We start from the raw sequence: 19,932 nt of genomic DNA on the forward strand, positions 1-19,932 counted from the left end.
CACTGTATGGTATCATTTCACAAGTAAAATTTAGAGCACAGTTTATTAGCTCCTTGTTAACAATCAAATGTTCCACACTTTCCAATGTTAGGAGACTTTGGCATTTATTCCAAAGCATTCCCAAAAGAGTTACTGTAAAAACTGTCTTATTTCCCAAGTGAACAGGTATAGCATATGTATTATTTTTTTAAAGAGTCCCTGGCTAGTTTCTGAAGAACAAGCAACAGGAAATATAAACCAGATGTGGATCTCTGAGTATCTGAACCAGATATTATGAAATTCCATGGACCTATTTAAATTAGAATCAAGCACTGATGTGACAGCAATGTGGCTGCAAATTTAGCAAGTATGACTGGAAACATTACATTGAAAAGGAAGTAAAAATTCCCTATTTCGGGGCAACTAGGGTAAGGCAAACTCTATTCAGCATACTAATTAAAATGCCAGTAATCCATTTAACAAAGCTAAAATGTAAGTGAATACACATAAGCCAGTGAGGAACAAAATTCAATGCAAATGGCACCACTTTAAGTTCTCTTTTCTGGGCATAAGCAGCTGTGGAATTCAACATTCATTTAGGCATATTCCATGAGGTTTCTGCTAGAAGCAAAGCGGCATCACTTGTTTAGAGTGGTCTCATAGGCACACTTGAATCCCTTCCAGGAAGAACAAAGCAAGGGACACATGAAAATATCTGTAAGTGTCTAATACGTGTCATTTTAGAACCAGCTTTGCCTCTCTATCTGTTACTGTTGAGCATTGCTCAGAAAATATGCCAGTTTCAGATAAGAAAAATGAAGTCTGGCTTGTACAGTATATCAAATTGAATGCAGTGATTTAAAGAAACTCAAACCTAAACTGACTCTAATGCAGTGTGATAAAAATGAGCTGGGAGAGTACCAACAGAGGAGAATCACAAGTGACATTTCAATATTTAGTATTTTTAATATAGCTCACCTACTGAGTTACTGTACTTTTATAGTTAATTTGTAACTACACTCCTACCAGTACCTTTAACAATTGCATATTAAAAATCACAGCTGATTAGTCTGCTATCTTTCCTACTAAAAAAAGCAAAACTACCCCTAGAAGACAACCGCACAAAATAGTCAAGCACTTAGGATTCTGCACAGTACAAATCCCACTTACTGATTTTTCCTTCATCTCTTGAGAAAGGAAAGCAGCAAAGCTGGCCCATGGCACTGGTCCTGTCTGTCTTGCCTGGTGTTCTCTGTGAGCACCCCAAATAGAAACTGCAGTTTGTAGCACAGTCTGCGAGCACACCCTGCCTTTTTCACTCCACGGAGCAGCACAGGCAGCGTGAAGAGCCAATGCACCGCCGCCGGGGGAGAGAAAGAGAAGGGAACTTGCTGCCGTGAGCAAAAAAGGCTCCACCTCCAGTCGTCCAGCCTAATGCAACTGCTCTGGGACTGGCATTCAGTGACGGAAGTGGCGATACGCTCCCTAAGTCTCACAAAACTGTGAGTCCCCCGCAGTAGGTCAGTGCCATGTGCGCTGTCTGGTGATCTGCATATGTCTTTAAGAAAGGTAGCTGAGAAAAACCACGATGAGTCCTTTCTCCTACAGACAACTGCAGTAATTACACATGAAAATTCAAACCCGAAAAAAAAAAACTGTATTTTCTGTCTGCTACTTAAAGAGGAAGAGCCTTCTTTTATCCCCAGGAGATTGTTGTTTATGAATAGAAAACCCAAAAGAGCAGAACTGGAACCACAACTTGTATGAAGTACCGTTAACTACCTAGCAAACTAGATGAACAACAGAAATGACAGGCTAAGTGTGGGGAAAGAGGCTATCGACTGTTATCTGTAGGGTACAGCATATCTTTAAATTCCTGCTTTCTGAGATACTGTCTTATTCCCCAACTAAAGCAGTAATCAATACTATGAATTTTGAAATTATAGCATCAAATATGTCAACAGCCTAGAAAATCACCTAAATACAGATGCATCACTGACAAAAAGATAAAAGATTAGGGCATCTTTCTAAATGAAGCCACAAAGTGATTGAGCAAATTCAGGGGCAGCAAAACAACTAATTTTCAGACAGGCTGTATTTTCAACTTTATTACATGAAATAACAGGTTTCATGTAATTTTTCAAAATCTGTTATCTTATAGAGGGAATAGCCTTAGTTTATGACACCCTAGGAATGAAAAATTGTTCATAGTGCCAGAAATTCCACTGCACTTCTTTCTTACTCCTCTTTTACTAGCTAGACACACCTATTTCCCATGGATTAGAAGGAGAGGAACACCCCGAGTGGTTCTGAACATAGTCCGCCTTCTTTCATACTCATCCAAACAACAAAAGCACATAGCAGAAAGGAACAAAAATCGTCAACTTTACAAATTCTTTTGTCGCATTAAAAAAAAAAAAAAAAAAAAAAGCCCAGTGAAGATGTTGACAAACTCTAGTATCTGTTTTCAATGCTTTTTTTCAGAAAGAAAGAATTTTGATAATTTTGATGCAAATATCAAAGAGTATTTGGGAGTGTATCAAGAAACGTTGTTTCTATATGTCACAGGTACATTAATATGCACTTTGATTTCCAATTAGAAATACTGTGAAGATCTGTGGAATAAAAAGCAAAGATCTGACTGATTAAACTGGCAGGTCTATCCACATAATTAAAATTAATGTTTAGAGAATTACATGTCCTTAAATTGCTTTCACTTTTTCAGAGCATTTAAAATGTAAATATGCTTACTTTACCTTGATTTAAAGAGGACACTCCATTGTATCACACAATGAACATTACAATTTTCAGTAAAATTTCACTTTTATAACCAGTTGTGTTTCTTCACAGCTTAGTGACTTGTGAATAAACAGCAACTTTAAACTCTTCCATTATTGCCCCCAATTCACCAACACGAGTGAATAAAGGTATATGTTTTAAAATATAAAATGATTTTGTATATAAATGTAAAATAGTCCAAAAAGCTATAATAATAATATAAACCTTATTAAGACTAGAAAGGAAATAAATGGCCTGGAACCCTAAAAGTGATAACAGAATGCAGAGCAGATTTTGAACACTGCAGACATGACACAGAACAAGGTTCTTCCCAGCCTTAATACTGCCATGAGCCAACTAGGAAACACCAGACAAGCCCTTGGTTCTCTCTGGGCCTCAGTTGCTTCATCCAAAAATAAGGCAGTAGGAATATTAGGATCCTTTACAGTACTAGCATTATATGATTTTGTGATCAAAATAAAGGAAACAGCCTAACAACCAGTGAACAATTATCCTGAACATTACTTTCTGCGTTCAAGGAAGATGTATTTGCAGGGAATGTTCTTCATTGAGGAAAACTAGTAACTCCTGGCATTTCCCAAGCACCAGCATCAGTATAGTGATAAAACCTTTGGAGTCAGGAAACCATGGGTTTGAATCCCAGATGTCAGGTATTAGTTATGAAACTTGTGCCTCCTTGTCAGAGTTTTGATATCTTTATCTGTAAATCAGGTAAGTTCATTATAAAGCTTTGAATTTGTGTTGCCAAATATTGAGGGGGAGGACAAGAAGAGAACAGATTGTTTGATGGCTGAATTATATCTGCCTCAATCTTTCTAGCACCAGGTGGCAATCTTGCCTCCTCCACTTTCAATTTTATGCCCTACCAGCTGCCATCTTGAGTTAATGTTTATATATCTGGCCTCCAAACAAAAAGGCCCTCCACTCAAACTCAGAGCCCAGAAGAATAATGTTTGTGCAATAAATCCTGCCAATTTAACTTCATTATTAATGATTCCCTGTTAGCACTGCTTCTGAAAATGTGCAGTTAAGAATAGGGACAGGCGCCATGGCTCACGCCTATAATGCCAGCACTTTGGAGGCCGAGGTGAGAGGATCACTTGAGGCCAGGAGTGTGAGAGCAGCCTGGGTAACGCAGTGAGTTCCCGTTTCTACAGAAAATTTTTAAAGATTAGCCAGTCATAATGGCACATGCCTTAGTCCTAGCTACTCAGGAGGCTGAGGCAGAGGACTGCTTGAGCCCAGGAGTTTAAGGTTATAGTGAGCTATGATCACACATATCACTATACTCCAGCCTGAGTGAAGGAGTGACTGAGTGAGACCTTGTCTTTATAAAAAAAAATAAAATATACAATATATCGTTAACTAACAGTATTTATCAAGATATTCTGCATGAATGAAGGGGAGCTAGAGAATGTTACAAGCTTTTTCATAAGCATTAAGTGAATTAACCATAATAAAAGATAGAAAACAATGGAGAAATTCAACACACGAATTTTAAAACCTAACATTTACTGGACACATAACACCAGGCACTTGCTAAGTGTTTTTACAGTTTACTCTTTCATTTAATCCCTAAGACAGTTCTATGAGGATAGTGGTATTACTATCCCCATTTTACAGGTGAAAAATGTAAGCTCAGAAAAGTAACGTGGGTGAAATCTTTTGGAGAGTATATGGCAATAAGGGGGTCTGAACTCAATCTGTATGGCTCAACAAACCCTAAGCATCTGATTCAGATTTCTGTATTATTATTATTTTATTTTATTTTTTCAGAGATGGAGTCTTGCTCTGTCACCCAGGATAGAGTGCAATGGCACAATCTCAGCTCACTGCAACCTCTGTCTCCCAGGTTCAAGCAATTCTTCTGTCTCAGCCTCTCAAGTAGCTGGGATTACAGGCACCGGTCACCATGCCCAGCTAATATTGTATTTTTAGTAGAGATGGGGTTTCACTATATTGGCCAGGCTGGTCTTGAACTCCTGACCTTGTGATCCGCCTGCCTCGGCATCCCAAAGTTCTGGGATTACAGGCATGAGCCACCACTCCTGGCCCAGAGTTCTGTATTATTAAACACAATTTGTGTGTAGACTCCGCTATACAATTTACGAAACAGCATACCACAATTTCAAAATATTGTGCAGAAAAATGTTATTTAACCATGCTCTATGGTAGTATGTTCAAATTCTTGCCTTGATTATTCATGTTTTGCCAGAAAATCCCTTTATCAATGGTGCTAGAGTAATATAATCCTATTTTAAAACAAAGGACCTAAAGACAGACCCTTTTCAGGGCTGGAGCCTGCCATATCTTGGAAAAACGACTCAATTGAGAGCACAGAAATAGCAGAATGGTCCCTGAATGCATTCATCTTCCAGGAAAAACAGCAACTTGGTCCATGCACAAATATAATCCCTGACAATATTCATGACCTTTTATTAGGGAATTAACACACTCTTCTCAGTAGTATGTGGAGGTCTTCTACAAAATTTAAAAAAGAAGGTTAACCTTGAAGAGGAAAAATATCTGATATGATACTATGTTCACAAACTTAAAACGTTTTCATGCTTTCTTTTCTCCCAGGCTTGGCTACCGACAAATCATGGGACAGATGCCTATACCTGCTATCATAATTTAGGTTTTTTATTATAATTGTTTAAAATGGCAGGAATGAAACTAAAAAGTATGAGGTGGTTGGCAGCTGCCTCTTGTCTATGTACTTTGAACTGTCAGCTCTGATTACTGCCTCTAATGGAAAAAGGTAATTCTTAATTATGACCAAAAGCTCTATTCTCTGTTGGTTAGTATCTTTTTCTACCTATATGAACAGATATATATATATATATGTGTGTGTGTGTGTGTATATATATATATATGTGTGTGTGTGTATATATATATATGATTTCTGAGAAACCTCATGGAAAAGTCTGAGTTAAAATAAAAATCAATCCTCGCTGTTAAGAGTCTAACTCTACAAAACTATACAAATTACCAATTCTTACCAAAACTGTACAAATTACCAATTCTTCTGAGGCTTCCAACTCATTAATTAAAGGAAATTGGAGTCTGACAATTTGTAGAGACACAAGAAAAAGAAAAAAAAACAGTATATGTCTTTTATTCAAAAGAGAGGAGAGAAAAGAGGACATTAAATCACGAAGTGTAAAGAAAGAGAAAAACCACTTTATCCTTCCAAATTTTGGAACCAAGCCTTAGGAGACAAGACATACCTTTATGTACAAAAGAGACAATTTAGGAAGATTTCATTACACAGCAGGTAGACCACTTACAGAAACTGTTATGCCAAGAAATGTCACAGTTACCATGAAAATGTATGTAAGTTCAAGAAGTGCTTGACAATTTGTGGAAACATAACTCATGGAAATTGGAATGTTTTGGAATATATTCCAATTTTTATGTTGCCACTGGGTACCAAAAAGACAAACAATTATTCTGGGCCTGAAGGAGATTGGATGGACACACTCAATATTATATTTTGTTTCTCTGTGTTCTTGTAGTGAAACCCTGTCTCTGCTAGAAATACAAAAAAATTAGCCGGGTGGGATGGCAGGCACCTGTAATCCCAGCTGCTCAGGAGGCTGAGGCAGGAGAACTGCTTGAACGTGGGAGGCAGAGGTTGCAGTGAGTTGAGATCGCACCACTGCGCTCCAGCCCTAGCGACAGTGCAAGACTCTTATCTCAAAAAAAAAAAAAAAAAGAATGCAACTCTCAATAATCAATCCACAATAGGCATACATCTATCGCCCAGACCCAAAAGATGCTCCTTTATCATTTAGCCACTGCTGTATCTTCGTAGGTATTTTGTAACCAAACAGAAAGATTCTGAAACAACATCATTAAAACACAACTGAAAAAAACTTTAGATATTATCTATAAATCTCACTGGTTAAGTCCTGTTCTTAATTACCTGCAAAAAGAATTAGGTCTAACTGTGAAATTTGGAAGCCAAGAATCTTTTTTTAAAACCATAATTCCTACTTTGGTCATATTTTCAACAGACTTTTTACTTCTCTTTGCAGTGCTTTTGTTTTTCTCTAAAACTTAAAGTTTTAGGTATTTGTATATAAAACTGCCATATGCTATACAATTTTATATGTACAGCAATTAGAAAGAATTTTTTTCTATAAAACAGAAGAGAGAAAAGCATAACGTACTATATACAGCATATGTGCATTTAGAAAACGGGAAGAAACAAGTAGATACCTAGAGCTACAAAAGAAGTCCTTATTCTTTACCAATCTACAAGAGTCATTCCAAAATCTCTGCTGATGCATTTCTGCTGAGTGCCAATTTTCAAATGCCTACTCCATGGTTACTATTCAGTCAGTTATTTTCTATGTGTGTGGCCCAACATTTAACGGCATGTATAGTCAAAGCCTTTTCCTTAATTGAGAAGTAAGTTAGTGAGGAAACTTTATCTCCCTGCTTGGAGGACAGACAGCAGTAGAACACTAGAGGTAAGAGCCTGAAAGAAGGGCTGACAAGTCCCAGCACATATCTGGACACCTCACATTTACAGCATACTCTGTTATCAGTATGATTCCAGCCACTGTTTATTGAACACATGCTATGAGCTTACATGACCGTCACATAAGCTCTTGTGGTAAAGTTAACTCTTGTGTCAAGGAGTGCAGCCACAGTAGGTGAGAAAGCCAGAGCCCAAGAAGGGTACGAGCCCCTCATTTGAAGTCATGGCTCTATGGGAGCTGGAAGGAGCACAGCATTCCCATTGTGGCAAATCATATTGGACAGTTTTATTAACCCAAAGCAATAACAAGAGAACTAAGGCCAGTAACAGTCATTTATTCTAAACAGACACTGTTCAGCTCTGCTTTTTACAGTCTGACCTTTTTTCAAGCGTTAATGAAATCACAAAAACTGATATGAGTTACTTCCTCAAAAATAAGTTAAATGTTTGGATGTTAAAACCTTATTTGAAAAAATAAAAAGGAAAAGCAAAGAATATACTTAATCTACTGACCAGTATTTGTATTATCAGACATGGCTGCTTTCTTAGTCAAGTGCTTTTGATCTTTTAATGCCCTAGACCTTTCAGAGGCGAAACCAACATCCTTCACAAGAAGAAAAGAAACATATTTCAGAAACACCAGCAGGACCCAATGAGAAGATTTTACTTGTAGTTTAACAATGTAAACAACAGAAAATTTGGTTCTACAATTTCTAAGGCATTGGAGGTTTTTCAGAGGTCCTAATTATTCCTTATGTGGAATGCTCTCAATCTATATTTAGCTCTGAAAGTGGTCCACTGTTTGACCTTGGGCAAGACAACAGTCAGTCACATTTCCTGTTATGTCAAGCTTCAAATAAAAGGTACTTTAATAACTCAACATATTATTATTAAAGCTTTTTTTCCTCTAATAATACTTAAAAAGATAAGGAGAAATGAAAGTGAATCCTGAAAATAAAAAAAAATTATTTACACCAGATAAAATGCCATTAAATCAAGGCTGCTCTTGGCAGGTCTCAAAATCTGTCACGGTCCACCATGGCCCCAGCTGATGTGCCTCCAATATGCTATGTCAGTATTCATTCTGATTAGTCTGTTTATGGATGCTTCTAAAAACATGTGGTAACTGTCAGAAATGTCGTTTAAATATCCCACTGAATCTATTTTCTGTTCACATATTTCTTAATCCACAACTGAAATTTGTATCTGTTAGGATGCACTCAGCTGCAAACACCAAAAATTCTTGATTCATCTGGTTTAAAAATAAAGAAATGTCATTATCTTCTATAATCCTATAAGCTATGGTAGTGTCACTCTAGGGGTGGTTAATTCAGTGGCTTGACAAGATCGTCACGACTCACCTTCCTAGTGTCCCAAGCTCAGCATGTGTACTTACAGCCACCCAGTGTCCCCCATGGCTAAGATGGCGGCAAAGGCCACCAGATGTACACCCAACAATTGCCAGCTAAAAAATGGTATTCTCTTCCCTCTAAATTTCTTTTTATCAACTCAATGGTCCTACTGGTATTTCTGAAATATGTTTCTTTTCTTCTTGTGAAGGACATTGGTTTCTCCTCTGAAAGGTCTAGAGCATTAACAGATTAAAGGCACCTGGCATTAGCAGCCATCTCCCATAATACAAATACTAGTCAGTAGATTAAGTACAAGAAAACTGCTGATGTTCCAGCAGACTTCTCACATATATTGAAATTGGGTCACATGCCACTTCCTACACTAATCACTAGGAAGAAGAATGGAGCCAATCACCTTCAGGGCAAAAGTCAGGACCACTTGGCCTGAAGCCCACGGTATCCCAGTGAAGGCAAAGAAAATGGACTCAGAATAGGCAAGCCACTAGTGTCTGCTCATGTTCCATGTTTACCTTTTAATAAAAATGTGTATCTGCTTTTTGGTCAATTAATATTAAGAACGTGATTAAAAGGGTATTACATACGTAATTTTATATAGAAAAAAAGGGAAAAAAAGCCTTAAAAAGTAAATCACTGAAAAACAGTGTCATGCTAGTTAAAAAACTATCACATATGGATTAATGTATGCCACACTAATAAACAAAATTATAATTGCTAAAATACATGGCTGGAGAACAAGAAGAAAAACTGTGAACTGCCTTTCTCAAAACTTTATTATACTAAGACTGACTGCTTAAGTAAAAGCTTCCACTTATCATAATCCAAGTTGTTGGCAATGAATATATATTTGGCAGCTATGGTTCTTTGGTACCAAATATACAACTGTGATGGTCAAGTACAGCTTCCTTTACTCATAGCCAGAATCAAGACAAAATATTCATGTGAATCATTAGTCAATAGAAGATCATATAGAACCACAATTCATGAATTGACAAATTGATGTTTTCTCAGTTGCTCACACTTAGTCCCTTAAGCATTATATATAAAACACATTCAAGTTAGAGACAGTATCAAAGAATCTATGTGGGTTAATGGAAAAAAAAAACAGAATTTAAACTTCATAAAGGGAAATAAAATATACTCTGTGTTTCTTTAGCTTTCATTATCCTCATTTCTACCAAAACAAGTTTCTCTGTAGAAGATGCAATCTTGAATCATAGAGAGACATTTTTAGGCTACTGCTGTTCCACAGACCAACAAGAAACAATTAACAAATTTGTCATACTTATGGAAATAATTTCCACAACCTTGTATCTCTGTCATAGCCTCTTGTTTAAGGTCTCCGTCCTTTCTGTATAATACATATCTCAGGTAACTAGCTGCAAAGCAAATCTGAAGTTCTAGGTTTCCCAGGTACTCTTCCACTCTTTCATTCATACCCACTGCTTGAACTACTAACCTAATGCCACTGAATCCTTTGTCTCTCGTGTGTGTGTGTGTGTGCGTGCGTGTGTGTGTGTGTGTGTGTGTGTGTGTGTGTACACACAATCTATGTCCTGGACCTCTCTCCTCAACAAGCCCCTTGATTGGGCCACAGCTGCTTTCATGTGCCCAAAATTGAACTCATCATCTTGGACCTCTCTCCTCAACAAGCCCCTTGATTGGGCCACAGCTGCTTTCATATGCCCAAAATTGAACTCATCATCTTGTCACCAAAATCTGTTTTGTTGTTTATCCTGTACATTGGTGTAGGGTACTATTGTCTACCTAGTTGTCTAAACCCCAAATCTGGGAGCCAACCTAGGGTTCTGTTTTTCAAAATCTACCCAAAACCTTAAAATACTGATTCTCCTGCCTACCGAGATCTGCAGTGCAACCCACCTTCTCCATCACCACCCACTGCAAATGCCAAGTGCAGGCAATTATCATGACTGCTCTAGACTGCCACTCCTGTCTACTTACTGGTCTTGCTGATTCAGCCATTGCATCATGTTTATACCGTACCAGCAGAGTGTCTTTTCTTAAGCACAAATCTGATCATGTCATTTCCAGCTCCAAAAATGTTGATGGCTCCCATTCCCTACAAAATGAGATCTGACCTGCTTAAAGATAAGTTATTCATGTGCAGAGTGAATTACTTACACGTCCCTGCACAGACTCTTATGCAGCTTCCTTGGCCTGGAAAATCTCTCTCTCATTTGCCTCCCTCCACACTGAACATTCTCATTTTCAGTTCAAAACTTTCCTCTTCTGTGCAGCCTGTCCTGACAATCCCTGGGAGCATTAAAAGCACCCTCACTTGGTTCCTATTAGCTTCATTACAGTCATTATCACTTTAAATTGTAATTGTTTGTTTGCATGACTTCCTACTAGAAAGTAAACTCTGAGACCACGGCTGGGTTTGTCCATCTTTGATCTTTAATACACAGCATAATGCTTGGCACTTGATAGCCTCAATAAATAACTGTTCAATAAATTGCACAAATAAATTATAGTAACCAAAATTAGACTGAAGAAGTTTTAAAGTAAAGGGAAGCCTTTATGTGTACAGTAGTTAATAATGCTTCACATACCAAGAGAGAGCTATGAATGAACTGGTAACTCAGGCAATACCAATGAATCCTAAATTCAGTCTGCCAGTGTGACAACCAAGACCCACTTACTCACTTATCATACTTCACTACCCCCATTCATATTTTAAGAGTAGTTATATAACAAAAAAGGATGAAATTGAATTGGATTTTAAAACAGAGCTGGAGATTGAGAATTGCATTACCTCCCTTCCAATTAATGCGAGATGCAATAGTAAGCAAGGTCTTGCTGGGACAAAAACTAAAATAAAATTTAATGCAAAATAGGGATTTCATGAATTCTAATGACAAAAGAAACTTCATGAGGTGATTTAGACATCCAGATTAGATAACTTCATAAATGATACTCTCTTCCATCTTTTTTTTTTTTTTAATTGCATTTTAGGTTTTGGGGTACATGTGAAAAACATGCAAGGTTGTTGCATAGGTGCATACGTGGCAGTGTGATTTGCTGCCTTCCTCCCCTTCACCCATATCTGGCATTACTCCCCATGCTATCCCTCCCCAACTCCCCACCCCCCCGCTGTCCCCCCACTCCCCGACAACAGACCCCCGTGTATAGTGCTCCCCTCCCTGTGTCCATGTGTTCTCCTTGTTCAACACCCACCTATGAGTGAGAACATGTGGTGTTTGATTTTGTGTTCTTGTGTCAGTCTGCTGAGAATGATGGTTTCTAGGTTCATCCATGTCCCTACAAAGGACGCGAACTCCTCGTTTTTAATGGCTGCATAACATTCCATGGTGTATATGTGCCACATTTTTCCTGTCCAGTCTATCATCGATGGGCATTTGGGTTGGTTCCAGGTCTTTGCTATTGTAAACTGTGCTGCTATGAACATTCGTGTGCATGTGTCCTTATAGTAGAACGATTTATAATCCTTTGGATATATGCCCAGTAATGGGATTGCTGGGTCAAATGGAATTTCTATTTCTAGGTCCTTGAGGAATCGCCACACTGTTTTCCACAATGGTTGAACTAATTTACACTCCCACCAACAGTGTAAAAGTGTTCCTATTTCTCCACATCCTCTCCAGCATCTGTTGTCTCCAGATTTTTTAATGATCGCCATTCTAACTGGTGTGAGATGGTATCTCAATGTAGTTTTGATTTGCATTTCTCTAATGACCAGTGATGATGAGCATTTTTTCATATGCTTGTTGGCCTCATGTATGTCTTCTTTTGTAAAGTATCTGTTCATATCCTTCGCCCACTTTTGAATGGGCTTGTTTGTTTTTTTCTTGTAAATCTTTTTTAGCTCGTTGTAAATTCTGGATATCAGCCCTTTGTCAGATGGGTAGGCTGCAAAAATTTTTTCCCATTCTGTTGGTTGCCGATTCACTCTATTGACTGTTTCTTTTGCCGTGCAGAAGCTGTGGAGTTTGATTAGGTCCCATTTGTCTATTTTGGCTTTTGTTGCCAATGCTTTTGGTGTTTTGGTCATGAAGTCCTTGCCTACGCCTATGTCCTGAATGGTTTTGCCTAGGTTTCCTTCTAGTGATTTTATAGTGTTAGGTCTTATGTTTAAGTCTTTAATCCATCTGGAGTCAATTTTAGTGTAAGGTGTCAGGAAGGGGTCGAGTTTCTGCTTTCTGCATATGGCTAGCCAGTTTTCCCAACACCACTTATTAAACAGGGAATCCTTCCCCCATTGCTTGTTTTTATCAGGTTTGTCAAAGATCGGGTGGTTGTAGATATGTTGTGTTGCCTCCGACACCTCTGTTCTGTTCCATTGGTCTATATCTCTGTTTTGGTACCAGTACCATGCTGTTTTGATTACTGTAGCCTTGTAGTAGAGTTTGATGTCCGGTAGTGTGATGCCTCCTGCTTTGTTCTTTTTGCTTAGACTTGACTTGGCTATGCGAGCTCTCTTTTGGTTCCATATGAAGTTTAAGGTGGTTTTTTCCAGTTCTGAGAAGAAGGACATTGGTAGTTTGATGGGGATAGCGTTGAATCTGTATATTACTTTGGGCAGTATGGCCACTTTCATGATATTAATTCTTCCTAACCATGAACATAGAATGTTTCTCCATCTGTTTGTGTCCTCTTTTATTTCGTTGAGCAGTGGTTTGTAGTTCTCCTTGAAGAGGTCCTTTACATTCCTTGTTAGTTGTATTCCTAGGTATTTTATTCTCTTTGTAGCAATTGTGAATGGCAGTTCATTCTTGATTTGGCTCTCTTTAAGTCTGTTATTGGTGTATAGGAATGCTTGTGATTTTTGCACGTTGATTTTGTATCCTGAGACTTTGCTGAAGTTGCTTATCAGTTTCAGGAGATTTTGGGCTGAGACAATGGGGTCTTCTAGATATACAATCATGTCGTCTGCAAATAGAGACAATTTGACTTCCTCCTTTCCTAATTGAATACCCTTTATTTCTTTTTCTTGCCTGATTGCTCTGACTAGAACTTCCAGTACTATACTGAATAGGAGTGGTGAGAGAGGGCATCCTTGTCTAGTGCCAGATTTCAAAGGGAATGCTTCCAGTTTTTGCCCGTTCAGTATGATATTGGCTGTCGGTTTGTCGTAAATAGCTTTTATTATTTTGAGATACATTCCGTCGATACCTAGTTTATTGAGGGTTTTTGGCATAAAGGGCTTTTGAATTTTGTCGAAGGCCTTCTCTGCATCGATTGAGATAATCATGTGGTTTTTGTCTTTGGTTCTGTTTATGTGGTGAATTACATTTATGGACTTACGTATATTGAACCAGCCTTGCATCCCCGGGATGAATCCTACTTGATCATGGTGGATAAGCTTTTTGATGTGCTGTTGTAATCAGCTTGCCAGTATTTTATTGAAGATTTTTGCATCTATGTTCATCATGGATATTGGCCTGTAGTTTTCTTTTCTTGTTGAGTCTCTGCCGGGTTTTGGTATTAGAATGATGTTGGTCTCATAAAATGATTTGGGAAGGATTCCCTCTTTTTGGATTATTTGGAATAGTTTCAGTAGGAATGGTACCAGTTCCTCTTTGTATGTCTGGTAGAATTCGGCTGTGAACCCAACTGGACCTGGGCTTTTTTTGGGTGGTAGGCTCTTAATTGCTGCCTCGACTTCAGACCTTGTTATTGGTCTATTCAGGGTTTCGACTTCTTCCTGGTTTAGGCTTGGGAGGAGACAGCTGTCCAGGAATTTATCCATTTCCTCCAGGCTTTCTAGTTTATGTGCATAGAGTTGTTTGTAATCATCTCTGATGATGGATTGAATTTCTGTGGAATCTGTGGTGATATCCCCTTTGTCATTTTTTATTGCATCTATTTGGTTATTCTCTCTTTTCTTTTTTATTAATCTGGCTAGTGGTCTGTCTATTTTGTTGATCTTTTCGAAAAACCAGCTCCTGGATTTATTGATTATTTGAAGGGTTTTTTGTGTCTCTATCTCCTTCAATTCTGCTTTGATCTTAGTTATTTCTTGTCTTCTGCTAGGTTTTGAGTTTTTTTGATCTTGCTCCTCTAACTCTTTCAATTTTGACGATAGGGTGTCAATTTTAGATCTCTCCTTGCTTCTCATGTGGGCACTTATTGCTATATATTTTCCTCTAGAGACTGCTTTAAATGTGTCCCAGAGATTCTGGTATGTGGTGTCTTCGTTCTCGTTGGTTTCGAAGAACTTCTTTATTTCTGCCTTCGTTTCATTGTTTATCCAGTCAACATTCAGGAGAAAGTTGTTCATTTTCCATGAAGCTGTGCGGTTCTGGGTTGGTTTCTGAATTCTGAGTTCTAACTTGATTGCACTGTGGTCTGAGAGACTGTTTGTTATGGTTTCCGTTCTTTTGCATTTGCTGAGGAGTGATTTACTTCCAATTATGTGATCAATTTTAGAGTAGGTGTGATGTGGTACTGAGAAGAATGTATATTCTGTGGATTTGGGGTGGAGAGTTCTGTAAATGTCTATTAGGTTTGCTTGTTCCAGGTCTGAGTTCAAGTCCTGGATATCCTTGTTAATTTTCTGTCTCGTTGATCTGTCTAATATTGACAATGGTGTGTTGAAGTCTCCCACTATTATTGTGTGGGGGTCTAAGTCTCTTTGTAAGTCTTTAAGAACTTGCCTTATGTATCTGGGTGCTCCTGTATTAGGTGCATATATATTTAGGATCGTTAGCTCTTCTTGTTGCATTGATCCTTTTACCATTATGTAATGTCCTTCTTTGTCTCTTTTGATCTTTGTTGCTTTAAAGTCTATTTTATCAGAGATGAGAATTGCAACTCCTGCTTTTTTTTGCTCTCTATTTGCTTGGTAAATCTTCCTCCATCCCTTTATTTTGAGCCTTTGTGTATCCTTGCATGCGAGATGGGTTTCCTGGATACAGCACACTGATGGGTTTTGGCTTTTTATCCAATTTGCCAGTCTGTGTCTTTTGATTGGGGCATTTAGTCCGTTTACATTTAGGGTTAATATTGTTATGTGTGAATTTGATCCTGTCATTTTGATGCTAGGTGGCTGTTTTGCCCTTTGGTTGATGCAGATTCTTCATTGTGTTGATGCTCTTTACCTTTTCGTGTGTTTTTGGAGTGGCTGGTACTGGTTGTTCTTTTCTATGTGTAGTGCCTCCTTCAGGAGCTCTTGTAGAGCTGGTCTGGTGGTGATGAACTCTCTGAGTTCTTGCTTGTTCACAAAGGATTTTATTTTTCCTTCACTTATGAAGCTTAGTTTGGCTGGATATGAAATTCTGGGTTGAAAGTTCTTTTCCTTAAGGATGTTTAATATCGACCCCCACTCTCTTCTGGCCTGTAGGGTTTCTGCTGAGAGATCTGCAGTGAGTCTGATGGGCTTCCCTTTGTGGGTAACCCGACCTTTCTCTCTGGCTGCCCTTAGTATTTTCTCCTTCATTTCAACCCTAGTGAATCTGATGATTATGTGCCTTGGGGTTGCTCTTCTAGAGGAATATCTTTGTGGTGTTCTCTGTATTTCCTGGACTTGAATCTTGGCCTGCCTCGCTAGGTTGGGGAAGTTTTCCTGGATAATATCCTGAAGAGTATTTTCCAGCTTGGATTCATTCTCTTCGTCACATTCAGGTACACCCATCAAACGTAGATTAGGTCTTTTCACATAGTCCCATATTTCTTGTTGACTTTGTTCATTCCTTTTTACCCTGTTTTCTCTAATCTTGCCTTCTCGTTTTATTTCATTGAGTTGATCTTCGACCTCTGATATCCTTTCTTCTGCTTGGTCAATTCGGCTGTTGAAACTTGTGCATGCTTCACGAAGTTCTCGTGTTTTGTTTTTCAGCTCCATCAATTCACTCATATTCCTCTCTAAGTTGTCCATTCTTGTTAGCATTTCGTCAAGTCTTTTTTCAAGATTCTTAGTTTCTTTGCATTGGGTTAGAACATGTTCTTTTAGCTCACGGAAGTTTCTTATTATCCACTTTCTGAAAGCTGGTTCTGTCATTTCATCACACTCATTCTCCATCCAGTCTTGTTCCCTTGCTGGTGAGGAGTTGTGATCCCTTGTAGGAGGAGAAGTGTTCTGGTTTTGGGTGTTTTCACCCTTTTAGCGCTGGTTTCTTCCCATCTTTGTGGATTTATCCACCTGTTGACTTTGAAGTTGTTGTCTTTCTGATTTTGGTAATTTTAAGTCTGCAGTGGCAGAACTCATAAACCCCCTGTTCTTCCCCCCAGGTGTTCTGTCCCAGGGAGTTACGGTTTTATGATGTTCCCCTGTGCGGTTGCTGTTTTCCCTGCCCACAAGGTGGCAGCCTAGTCACACTCAGCCTGCAGAGGCTTCGCTAAGCTGCTGTGGGCTCCGCCCAGCTTCTGTGTGAACTTCTGGGTGTAGTTAGAACTGCTTCCGTTATGTTGGCCCGCCCCTGTAGTGAGGGAGTCTCTGTAGTGGCGGGTTGCCTTGGTAGATTGCCCTGGGAACAGCAGGGTGCCTATGGAGAACGCCCCTCCTCCACAGAGCTGGACTGTCCCGGGTTCAGTTGTGTTTGCAGTGGCGCTTTTTTTTTGCTCGGGAATCTCCTGTCTTCACTCCCTGTTTCAGGTCCTCTTGCTGGCTAAGAGGGGACACCGTCTCATCTGCTCTGCCTCCAGAGCCGCTGCGTTGGCTAAAGCCGCGGCTCTGAGATTCGTGGCGCTGGCCTGGCTCCCCGTTTCAGCTCCCCTTGCTGGCTTATAGGGGACTCAGACTCTCTCACTCTGTACAGTGAGCCGTTGCCTCAGGGTGCCGGCCCAGCGGCTGCGCCATTCAAACCAGCGGCGCTGGCGACCCGTGTGGCTCCTCTGCCTGTGAATCTCCTGGTCTGTGGGCAGTAAAAATCAGTCTGGAAATACGGCGTCCACTCACCCTCTGTGCTTTCTCTCGGAGCTGCATTCCCGAGTTCCTCCTAAGCGGCCATCTTGGATCGATCTCTCTCTTCCATCTTAAAAGATAGTCAAGATATTTTACAAATCCCTTAGCACCTTGTTCCAGTATCTTAACAATCCTTTAGAGTTCAAGGTTTTTCCTAATGCCTAGAAGAGTGTATTAAGATTAAGTAGAAATAGACATTTTACTTATTTTAGACTAACCCTACCATAAGTCACTCTTGAGCCTTGTTTGTCCTGGGTTTAAGAATTCTGTACACAATTTGTGGCAATTCTACAACAATAGTAATAGGCACCAGTTAGTGAACACTGAGGATGTGCCAGGCATGATACTAAGAGATTTTCATTTATTATCTCATTCAGTCCTCATGAAGTAACAACTATGCTTATCTCTATTTTATAGATGTGGTAACTGGGTTTCAAGTCATTAAAAATGTGCAAAAAGTTGGGCAAAGTGGGAAGTGGCAGTGACCATTAGAACAAGCTCTGTCTGGAACTTCTGGTCACTATGTTTTCCTCTGTAGTTTGAGCTCTTTCTCTCTCTATCTCTTTCTACTATTCTACATTCTCTCCAATTCCTCCATGTTTCACTGAAATGGAGAAGAATTTAATGAGTTTTATAAGTCTGCCTATTGTAATTTCACCACATTAGCAAGCTTTTTTAAAAATAACACTATGTTATATAGATTTGCCAACTTTGTTTTTCTAGTCAAAAAATTAAACCAAATTTTTAATATTGACACAATATAAAATATCATATAAATATATAAATTATATATACACACACATATAAGCATCTTTACTTTTGACATGCACCACTGTTGATCCCATGCCAATTTAAGGAAAGCATTAGGAATAATGCAAATCTTTAATAACTAGGAAACTGATGTTCTGATGTTAAGAATACCACCGCAATAACTATTCAATATGACTAGCACTGCTACTGATATGAATAAGTAACATTTTCTTTTTTCGAGACAGAGTCTCACATTGTCCCCCAAACTGAAGTGTAGCGGGGTGATCTCGGCTCATGCAACCTCTGCCTCACAGGTTCAAGCAATTTTCCTGCCTCAGCCACCCAAGTAGCTGTGATTGCCTGGCTGATTTTTGTCATATTTTTAGTAGAGACAGGGTTTCGCCATGTTGGCCAGGTTGGGTTTTAACTCCCGACCTCGGCCTCCCAAGGTTCTGGGATTGCAGGCGTGAGCCACTGCCCAGCCAGTAACATTTTCATAACACTATATGTCAAGCACTGTGCCAAGCACTTTTAAAACAATAATAAACATTGATTAATGTGGTGAAAAATGTGTTCAGAGGCAATGAGGCAATGTCACGGACTAGTTAGACATAACTTTTGGCAACTAATAATTCATAATTATGTTAATGGCTTTGTCTGATCAGACTCTGCACTCTAAGAATTTCATTCACATGGTTTTATTTTTCCTGTTTATTTGGAATTCAGTATTTACCTTCATATTTTTAAGAATAAACTTCAAACTGAAGGCTCCACAAATAACTCATAATTTACTACTGCATCATTTTAGTAGTGATGCCTAATTTTTCAGATAGTTAAATTTACCGCTTAGCACTGCCCCTTTAATATGCAGGGTTCCTAAGATGTCTAACATAAATCATAAGGTTTGAAACCAGGCCAACAGATGGTTGGATTTTCAAAATAGCCTGAGCCACAGCTGCCACTTTGTGTTAGCATCCAAATTAATAGCTGATATACCAGTTAAAATATAGTGAGCCATAACTAAGATTAATTTTCTCAGTTACTTATCCCAAAGCTTCGTCTAACTTAGGGAGATGTAAATAAATAAGCTAAGAGTTTCAATTATTTGTTGCTTTTCATTTTTATTAGGGGCATATAACACATTTTAAACATTTTCTTTTCAGAAGGCATGTTTCATCAATGAAATATATAAAGAGGACATTTAGGATACAAAAAGAAACCAGACTGGCAATTAAAATAGAGTATTTAGCATGTCAAAGGTTCCACTTTTTCAAAAACGTTCTATTTTTTTAGGTTGGGTGACCTAAGTCCCAGTTAAGCCAGGATAGTCTTGATTTTTTTCTTTTATACCAGCCTAGTAACCAATAGATCCCCTTTTACACTTACAAGTGTACCATTTAGATAGTAAGTCATATGGTCACCCAATTTGTATGTCATAAAATAAATAAGGAAATATCTGTAGTCAGCACTTGTTAAATAAATTACTCCATAATTCTTACAAAGAAAATTTCTACCTGGTAAGTTATCAAGTGAAAAAAAAAAGTATACAGTTCTCTCAGATAATAAACTATTTTTTCAAATGTTCCCTCTTCAAAAATGCTTGAAATAAACTCATCTTAATTGGTCTAAGTAGAGATGAAATTTTCTTAATCATATCCCTG

At 38.6% G+C, this 19,932-nt stretch overlaps 1 protein-coding gene across 8 annotated transcripts in view; it reads right to left on the minus strand.

The window, feature by feature from the left end:
* Window positions 1-19,932, minus strand: part of AKAP7 (A-kinase anchoring protein 7) — a 156,438-nt gene that overhangs the window by 32,511 nt on the left and 103,995 nt on the right. For 2 of the 8 annotated variants that reach the window (XM_064360681.1, XM_064360682.1), the window contains exon 8: window positions 17,516-17,591. The exons of 3 other annotated variants lie outside the window; for them this stretch is intronic. In XM_064360681.1, the coding sequence (XP_064216751.1) occupies window positions 17,516-17,591 (76 nt within the window). Of the gene's footprint in view, window positions 1-1,149; window positions 1,592-17,515; window positions 17,592-19,932 lie in introns of those variants that run through there. 3 more of the 8 variants (XM_012458314.2, XM_012458315.2, XM_064360683.1) reach the window with 3 other exon arrangements.

Source organism: Aotus nancymaae, unplaced genomic scaffold, assembly GCF_030222135.1.
Source record: "Aotus nancymaae isolate 86718 unplaced genomic scaffold, 86718_ANA_hifiasm-v0.15.2.pri h1tg000040l, whole genome shotgun sequence".
In the NCBI taxonomy this organism is placed as follows: Eukaryota; Metazoa; Chordata; class Mammalia; order Primates; family Aotidae; genus Aotus; species Aotus nancymaae.